The sequence below is a fragment of the Nicotiana tomentosiformis genome, chromosome 4, assembly GCF_000390325.3.
Source record: "Nicotiana tomentosiformis chromosome 4, ASM39032v3, whole genome shotgun sequence".
NCBI classification, from domain to species: Eukaryota; Viridiplantae; Streptophyta; class Magnoliopsida; order Solanales; family Solanaceae; genus Nicotiana; species Nicotiana tomentosiformis.
The window spans coordinates 59,036,722-59,046,611 of record NC_090815.1 but is presented as its reverse complement, the minus strand read 5'-3'; the positions used below and the strand labels follow the sequence as shown (position 1 = coordinate 59,046,611).

General features: G+C 39.2%; 1 protein-coding gene across 1 annotated transcript; it reads left to right on the top strand.

Annotated features, from left to right (window-relative positions):
- The first annotated feature begins 5,212 nt into the window (after positions 1–5,212).
- Positions 5,213–6,565, top strand: LOC138909745 (uncharacterized). The gene is made up of 2 exons (XM_070200958.1): positions 5,213–5,527; positions 6,509–6,565. The coding sequence occupies exons 1-2, from the start codon at positions 5,213–5,215 to the stop codon at positions 6,563–6,565; spliced, it is 372 nt and encodes a 123-aa protein (XP_070057059.1).
- Positions 6,566–9,890: the final 3,325 nt, after the last annotated feature.

Sequence of the window (9,890 nt, the reverse complement as noted above, 5' to 3'; positions counted from 1 at the left end):
AGATTTTGCTATTGGTCCGCTGTCCGGAGACTGTAGGTAGATCTGTCGGCGTTCACAGACCTTGAAGTCCCCATCTACTTTTTATGTCACTGTTGTTTTCTTTTATTCAGACAGTTGTATATCTTCCAGATTAATACTTGTAGTAAATTATAGAATGCTCGTGAATTGTGACTCCAGATCCGAGTGGTAGTAATTAATACAGTTTTATAAAATTTCGCACCTCTTATATTTCATCTTAGTTAATTATTGTTATTTATTGAATGGAAATAAGGAATTGGTTTAACGATTTTCTAACGTTGGCTTGCCTAGCAAATGAAATGTTAGGCGCCATCACGGTCCCGTCGGTGAAAAATTTCGGGTCGTGACAGTAGTCATGAACTTAGAGTTATAAGTTCGAAAGTTAAGGATATGTAGTCTTGAACTTAGAGTTACAAGCTCAAAAACTAAGGACATGTAGTCCTTAACTTAGACTTACAAACTCATAAATTAAGGACAGCTAGTCCTGAACTTACAGTAACAAGCTCATAAGTTAAGGACACTTGGTCCTGAACTTAGAGTTGAAAGTTCAGAAATTAAGGACAGGTAGTCCTTAACTTAGAGTTACAAGCACAGAAATTAAGGACAGGTAGTCGTGAACTTTGAGTTCCAAGTTCAAAAGTTAAGGACATGTAGTCCTAAACTTAGAGGTACAAGTTCAAAAGTTAAGGACAAGTTGTCCTAAACTTAGACTTACAAGCTCATAAATTAAGGACAACTAGTCCTGAACTTACAGTAACAAGCTCATAAGTTAAGGACACTTGGTCCTGAACTTTATGAGAGAAGGGTATTTTCGTCCGGACGGGTAAAGTTTATTAAAGTAGTGGCTAAAGACTAAAAATATTTTAATCAGTGATTTAAAAGTAAATACATATCTTATTAGTGGCTAACTGTGCACTTTCCCCTCATTTGTTCTAAGGCTAAAGTCCTTTCTCGGCGTCGGACAACTCATGGGCCCAAACTCTTTTAAATTTTTTTGGGTTATTACAGTATCATTAATAGTCAATATACAATTTATAACAGAAAGTCACTTATCGGTAAAATGGGATCTTTGCAAAACTATATACCTTTTTAAAAATTATAGCAAATGTTTAGCACTAATTCCTTAATTACATAGCGTAAACCCTCTTTTTCCTCGGCTAATCTCCCAAAAGACGCACGGATACAGTTGTTTATAGATATTATCCCCCCCCCCCCCCCCCCAAAAAAGTAGTAAATCGTGAGTTCATGCTTATTTTAGCAGCTTTTTAAATTTGGTTTTGCAAAATTCTTTTTTCTTTTCTACTGTCTTTCTTTCTTAAAATTTTTTAGTCCGTCCATTTACTACTGTCTTTCTTTCTTACCTCCTATTTATTTTGGCAAAATTCTTACTTTCTTTTTTCTTTTCTTTTTTTGAATTCAAATTTGGATATTATACATATTATTTTACCATAATATATATTTGGTCAATAAACCATATATTAGTCATGTATATCAAGTATAATGTATGTATAAACAATATATATGAATAGTTTGTTTATTATTTGCATATATTATATTGTATATACACAATTCATATATTTGATAAAATATACATATAAAACATATATATGATGTATTTTGTTTATTTGCATGTATTATACCATATATATACAATTCATATATTTGTGTGCAATCTATACATATAAACTTACATAACATGTATTTTCTTTATTTGCATGTATTGTACCGAATATGTACAACTCATATATTTGGTATAATACACATAAAGTATATACAAGACATTTTATTTAGTTACGTATATTATAAAATAATGAATGAGATAGCTATAAGGATCAAAGAGAGGGAGAGAGGGAGATGTGATTTTGCCAAAACAATGGAAGACCATTTTCCAATTGGGTCCACTGCCAATAAGTTAATGCTTTTTCAGTCAAATTTCTTGCCACTAGTCGCAGATGAGAACGAGTTTAATGGTGTGGGAAGACCAAGATGCAAAGGTTGTGTTAGTTAAAAAATGGTGGTAAGTCTAGGAGGTTATAGAGCTGTAACTTTTTTTTTTTTTTGAGAGAGAGAATGCGCTTAAATCTAGAAGATAATATAAAAAAAAAAAATTGAAACAAAAATTTACTCTACATTTCATGCATAGATTGGTTGACTTCTCCGATCAGGGTTACTAGTTTAGAGAAATAAAAATATGCATTAGAATTCAGACTGAGATAATGCGATAAAAGACTCGAGAAATTAAATGAGCAAAAATGAAACATATATAAACTATGCGAAAAGTTGATATAAGAAACGTCTTCAAAAGACTAACAAAAACTTCAGCTATAATAAAAGCTAAGGCTCCGAAAGAGCATCTTGGCTAGCAGGGTTATCAGCAGAAGAAGGATCAACTAAGGGACTTGAAGTTGAAGGCCGAAGATTTTTCTCCCCGTCTTCTTTACTTATATCACCCCTGGAACTTTCATCCTCGAGGGTGAAAAAGCTTTGGCACGGTTGAGTCGCTTCAGTGACCTCTTTAGCCTTCGCAAGTTCAGCTTCGAGGTCAAAACCTTCTTGGCTAACTTCAGTCAAAGTTTCGAAGCGGGTGTGGAGATAGGCCAAGCTTAAGTCCAAAGTATGTTTATCCTCTACAGCCTCGTACTCCCTCTCTAGTTGGTCAACTAGCTCTCAAGCTTTCTTTCTGTTATATCCCGCATTTCGTATGTTAAAGTTTTGCCATAAGTTAATCGACATAAGCTCGGGAATAAGATTATTTTTGAGGTTATAAGTATTTATGTTATTTCTAACAAGTGATAAGTGAGTGCCATAAAGATTAGAGGCTAAACAAATCAAAGAATGAGTATTTGTTGAAGTTCGTCAATTTGGGATAAAATACGGTCCAAGATATAATACCCGGTATTTATGGACTAGTACCATACAAGGTACCACATGACCATGATAGTAAGGTATATAAAGTATGTTAAAAGTGATTAGTATTTTAAGTAATTTGAGATAATTCTTAATTATATGGATAATTGGTTAATTATGAATTTTTAGTGGGAGATTAATATGTAATTAGAATTTGTGGATAAAACTTAGTGGAGACACTATCCCCACGTGGTAGCAAGTGAAATTAGGTGTCCAAAATCAAATGGTGACTCTTGGCCTATATAGCTAGGTGACATGTTTAGGGAGATTTTGGCAAAAACATCCTTACAAAAGTGGGGCCTACAAACCTACAATTATAAGAGATCTTCTTATCTCGTTAAGGTGTGATGTGAGGTTTGCTAAGTAACGGATGGAGCTCAAACAATTCATATGAAACTTCATAATACGATAACAGCGTGAGATTTGCGATTCTAAGGGAGTACGGTACAATCTTTCTCAAGAATATCATATGGACTTTTTCCCTACTTCGATCCGCCGTTACGTATTTTGTCGCAATTTACGTGTGTTAGAGGAATTGTCAAGAGAATCAGCTCAGGTATGTTAAGGCCATCCTTTCTTTCCTTTTGGCATAATCCACATGATATAAACTAAACGAGCAAACGCACAACTTTCATAAATGTCTCTATTCATAGAAGCATTAGGGGTGCTTATGTTCTTGAATTCCCATGTGTCTTATTATTATATCTTATATTCATGAGTCACAGAAAAATACATAGTTGATAAAAGTTTATCCAAAGACATATTGATTTTATGACATTCCGAGAAATCTTATTAACTTACTTCTTATGTATTTCATTCATTTATACATGTACATTGACCCATAACCAGATGGCGTTATATACGCGTATATTATACATATATGGGATATGGGAAAAAGGTTACTGCGTTATATATGCACCACCACCTGATCAGTTGGTATAAGTGATGATTTCGCCCACAGAGGTTAAGATGATATGGCGGGATGCCCTCAGAGACTGGATGATGTTATGTACACATATACCTATGCATGATACGACATTTATACGCACATACATGATTTTATAAATATTTTAGGATTCACAAAGTTATTTAGACTTACGGGCGCATTCCTTTACTCCGTGTTTCATTTATGTCTTTTATGTACTGATTTTTGTGACATTACATACTCGGTACATTATTCGTACTGACGTTCCTTTTGCCTGGAGATGATGCGTTTCATGCCGCAGGTGCAGGTAAGCAGGCCAACGATCCTCCTTTTTAGGATCCTTGATCAGCGAGAGTTGGTGTGCTCCACTTAATCCGGAGTTGTTAATAGTTTTGGTACGCTATTTTTGTATGTAGATATGGGTACGACGGGGCCCAGTCCCATCCTATATATAGTTGTACACTCTATTAGAGGTCTGTAGACAGTCATGTATAGTTGGATAGTATGTGGCATTGTCGGCTTCCAGTGTTGGATATATAGTTGTCTATAGCAGCCTTGTCGGCTCGCCCTGCGGTATTCCGCAATGTATATGTATATATGTCTTTTGGACATGTTTTCCTCACGTATGTTATTCACGTGATTCAGTAGTTCATTGATAGATGTTATTCATGACCTACCCTCAATTCATGTTTATATCTTAGACGCATGCTTAGGGGTGTTCGACAGGTAGGACTCGTGCACTTGTCAAGGCCCATCGGTTTGGGTCGTGATACAAGTGTTATCAGAGCAGTTCTGTCCTAGGGTTGTCTACAGAACATGTCTAGTAAAGTTTTGTTTATGAGTGTTGTGCACCAAATTTATAAACAGGAGGCTATGGGACATATAGGATGTTATCCTCCCTTCCTATCTTAGATCGTGCGATATAAGAATTTATTTTCCTAACGATGTGTTATGTTTTCAGCGATGCCTAAGAAGGCTACTGCCGCCCAGAAGGGCAAGTCCGTGGCTGCTGAGATTACTAATCGAGCACTACGAGTTACTAGGGCTCGGGGAGAGTCTCATAGTGATATTCCATCTTAGACTTCACATACCCCGCCCTCTCCAAAGGAGCTCCGAGGGGCACCACCTCCAGCGCCTGCCCCTGTACAACCAGCTCCTCAGCCAGATGCACCGGGTCAGGAGATCAGAGATGCTATTCAGCTATTAACTCGATTAGTAGCCGCATAGGCTTGGCGTCAGGAGGTAGGTATTGGTCATGCAGATAGGGCCATCAGTGCGAGGGTTCGTGATTTCATTAATTTGGACCCTCCAGTATTCAATGGAGCAGATTTAAACAAGGACCCTCAGGTATTTATCGATAGGATGCAGAGGACTTTGAGGGTAATGAAGGCCACTGCGACTGAGTCAGTTGAGCTAGCTTCCTATAGACTTCATAATGTTGTAGTTAATTGGTACAAGTCTTGGGAGTTGTCCAGAGGTGAGGATGCCCCTCCAGCGTTATGGCAGGAGTTTACAGAGGCTTTTCTTCGTCATTATCTGCAACCAGAGCTTAGACTGGCCAGAGTTGATAGGTTCTTGACCCTTCGGCAGGGTAATATGAGTGTTCGGGAGTACAGTCTTCAGTTTGATTCGTTGGCTAGGTATGCTCCCACTATTGTATCTAAGATGGAGGATCAGGTTCACCAGTTCATGATGGGATTGGAGCCGCACCTGCTTAACGACTGTATATCGGTCTCACTTTAGCCAGGCATAGATATTTCTCATATTCAGGCATACGCTCAGGGTGTAGAAGAGCGTAAGTAGAAGCAAAGGGCCGATCGTGAGCATGATAGGGGCCAGAGTAAGAGAGCAAGATATTTGGGTCCTTCTGGTGAGTTTCGAGGTGGTCAGAGATAATAATACCCGAGGTATCCATACCAGCTATCGACTAGCGCACCCCTTCAGTTTGTCGATAGGAGATTTGATCATTCCACATATTCAGGGCCTACTCAGAATTCCAGAGCCTCAAGTACACAGTATAGGGGTGAGTCAAGTCAGATGAGGCCGCCCTTGCCACGATGTGCTCAGTGTGGTAAGCAGCATGTCGGGCAGTGCCGTATGGGGTTGGGTGTTTGTTATACTTGTGGTTATCTAGGCCACGTTATGAGAGATTGTCCGACGAGAGGTGGTACAAGCATAGTTTAGCAAGCCGGATCTGTAGTTGGTTCGTCATCATCAGTACGCCCCCTAGGAAAGGTTCACAAGCACCAATCAGTCATGGTAGAGGCAGAGGTAGAGCATCTAGCTCGAGCAGTCCTCGGAACTGCATTTATGAATTAGCAGGTCGACAGGATCAGGAGTTGTCACCTGATGTTATTACAGGTATATTATCAGTCTCCACATATGATGTATATACATTAATTGACCTAGGTTCCACCCTATCATATATTACCTCGTTGGTTTCTAGTAAGTTTGGAATAGAACTTGTGTTGGTTAAACCTTTTGAGGTGTCCACACCTGTTGGGGATCCAGTATAGCTAGGCGAGTATATAGAGATTGTACAGTAGTACTTCATAGTCGATCTACAGTAGCAGACTTAATTGAGTTAGATATGGTAGAATTTGATATTATACTAGGTATGGATTGGTTGTCTTCTTGTTATGTCAACTTTGATTGTAGATCAAAGATGGTTCGATTCCAGTTTCCAAGGGAGCCTGTTTTGGAGTGGAAAAGTAATACGGAATCGCGGAGAGGTAGGTTTATTTCCTATCTCAAGGTAGGGAAGATGATTAGAAAGGGCTATATTTATCACTTGGTATAGGTTTAGGGTGTGAAAGTAGAGTCACCAACCATTCAATCTATCCCTGTGGTTAACGAGTTTTCCGATGTTTTTCCCGATGAGCTTCCGGGTCTTCCGCCCGAGCAAGAAATTGAGTTTCCTATTGAAATATTACCAGATACTCAGCCAATATCTATTCCTCCCTATAGAATGGCACCTGCAGAGATGAGAGTGTTGAAGGAATAACTAAGGGACTTGCTTGAAAAAGGCTTTAACAGATTTATTACCTCACCGTGGGGAGCACCTATGTTATTTATAAGGATGAAAGATGGTTCCTTGTGGATGTGTATTGATTATAGACAGTTGAATAAGGTAACGATCAAGAATAAGTATTCGCTCCCGAGGATTGATGATCTATTTGATCAGTTGTATGGTGCCAAGTGTTTCTCGAAGATAGACTTGAGGTCCTGGTACCATCAGGTAAGGGTTAAGGAGAAAGATATTCCGAAGACAACATCCAGGACCAGATACGGGCACTTTGAGTTTCGTGTTATGTCATTCGGTTTGACCAATGCCCCATAAGTATTCATGGACTTGATGGACCGTGTGTTCATACCCTTTCTAGATCTATTCGTGATTGTATTTATCGATGATAAATTGGTTTATTATCGTTCAGAGACAGAGCATGCAGATCATTTGCGTATTGTGCTCAGAGTTCTACAAAAAAGGGAAGTTGTATGCAAAATTCTCTAAATGTGAATTCTGGTGAATTATGTAGCTTTCCTTGGGCATATTATTTCAGGTGAAGGTATCCGGGTTGATACACAAAAGATTGAGGCAGTAAAGACTTGGCCTACACATACGACACCGACGGAGGTTCATAGCTTTCTCGGTTTGGCAGTTTATTACAGGAGATTTATAGAGGGATTTTCTTCTCTTTCAGTAAAATTGACAAAGTTGACTCATAAGGGAGCTAAGTTTCAGTGGACCGATGCTTGCGAACGGAGTTTCCAGGCATTGAAGGATAGACTAACTTCAGCACCGGTTATAACACTCCCAGAGGGAACCGATGGTTATGCTATCTATTGTGACGCTTCGAGCGTTGGATTGGGTTGTGTACTAATGCAGCATGGTAAGGTTGTAGCTTATTCTTCTAGATAACTAAGAAAGCACGAGAAGAATCACCCGACCCATGATTTTGAGTTAGCCGTGGTGATTCATGCACTAAAGATGTGGAGGCACTACTTGTATGGCATTCATGTTGATATCTATATGGATCATAAGAGCCTTCAGTATATCTTCAAGCAAAAGGAATTGAATTTACGCCAAAGGAGATGGTTGGAGTTACTGAAAGACTATGACGTTGATATTTTATACTATCTGGGGAAGGCAAATGTAGTAGCCGACGCCCTCAACCATAGATCTATGGGTAGCATATCATATTTACAACCAAGGAAGAGTGGGATAGCCCATGACATTCATCAGCTAGCTAGTCTTGGAGTTTGATTACTGGACTCAGTGATGCCGGAGTTACTATTCAGGACACGGCAACATCCTCTTTAGTAACTGAAGTGAAGGAATGCTAGTACGAGGATCCAGTGTGAGCTTATTACAGGGATACAACCCCTAAAAAGGAGAAGACACCATTTGAGATTACAGGAGATGGAGTCCTTAGATATCGATGATGATTATGTGTCCCTAATATTGCAGGGCTGCGCCGGCAGGTTATGGGAGAGACTCACTATTCTCGTTATTCTGTCCATCCAGGAGCAACAAAGATGTATCATGATATCAGGGAAATATATCGGTGGGACAGAATGAAAAAGGATATAGCGGAGTTTATTGCTCAGTGCCCTAACTGTCAGCAGGTTAAGATTGAACATCAAAAACCCGGTGGATTATTGCAGGCAATTGAGATTCCAACTTGGATGTGGGAAGTAATTAATATGGATTTCGTCATAGGCTTACCTCGTACCCAGCGTAAGTTCGATTCTATATGGGTGATTGTTGATAGACTTACAAAATCAGCCCATTTTCTGCCTATTTGGACTATATATTCCGTAGAGGATTATGCAATGATTTACATTAAGGAGATCGTATGACTTTATGGTGTCCCTGTATCTATTATCTCGGATAGAGGAGCTCAGTTTACAACCAAATTCTGGAGGTCCTTCCAAAAAGGATAGGGAACTCAGGTAAGTCTTAGTACATCATTTCATTCCCAGACAGACGGACATGCTGAGCGTACTATTCAAACACTGGAGGATATGTTACGGGCTTATGTGATAGACTTCAAGGGTAGCTGGGATAATCATCTGCCACTTATTGAGTTCGCGTATAATAATAGCTCTCATTCCAGTATTCAGATAGCTCCATATGAAGCTCTTTATGAACGGAAGTGTAGGTCGCCTATAGGATGGTTCGATGTTGGGGAAACTAAGTTAGTAGGACCAGAGTTGGTACAACATGCAATCGAGAAGATTAAGCTTATACAGGAAAGGCTATTAGCAGCTTAAAGCCGTCAGAAGTCTTATGCGGATAATCGATGATGAGACTTGGAGTTTCAGGTTGACGACTGGGTATTCCTATAGCTATCACCGATGAAATGTGCTATGAGGTTCGGTAAGAAAGGAAAACTTAGCCTTCGGTACATTGGACCATATAAGATCATACGCAATGTAGGCCAGGTAGCATATGAGTTAGATTTGCCTTCTAACTTGGAGTCTGTACATCCAGTCTTTTATGTGTTTATGCTCCATAAATGTATCGGAGATCCTTCCAGAGTCGTGTCAGTTGACGATGTTCAGTTCACAGAGCATCTATAATATGAGGAAACTCCCATTGCTATAGTAGATAGACAGGTTCAGAGATTGAGGACTGAAGACGTAGCTTCGGTGAAAGTACTTTGGAGAAACAATAATGTGGAAGAAATGACTCGGGAAGCCGAAGAACATATGAAGTCTAGGTATCCTCACTTGTTTCCTCTTCCAGAGGAGGATCCGACTGAGACATCATAGCCTTAAGGTGCGTGTATGGATTCATGTGTTAGTTATTGTCATTGGTCGTCTGAGGCTATTGTCCTTAATGATGATTGTAGCCACGGTATTGAATTATTGAGTTTTCTACAGGAAGGGTTGGTAGTAATACTGTTACAAAGGCGACTCTGCCAAAAACTTATATAGATCTCGTGGAGTTAAACATTTGAAGACGAATGTTTCTAAGGGGGGAAGGATGTTACATCCTGCATTTCGTACGTTAAAGTTTCGCCGTAAGTTAATCGAC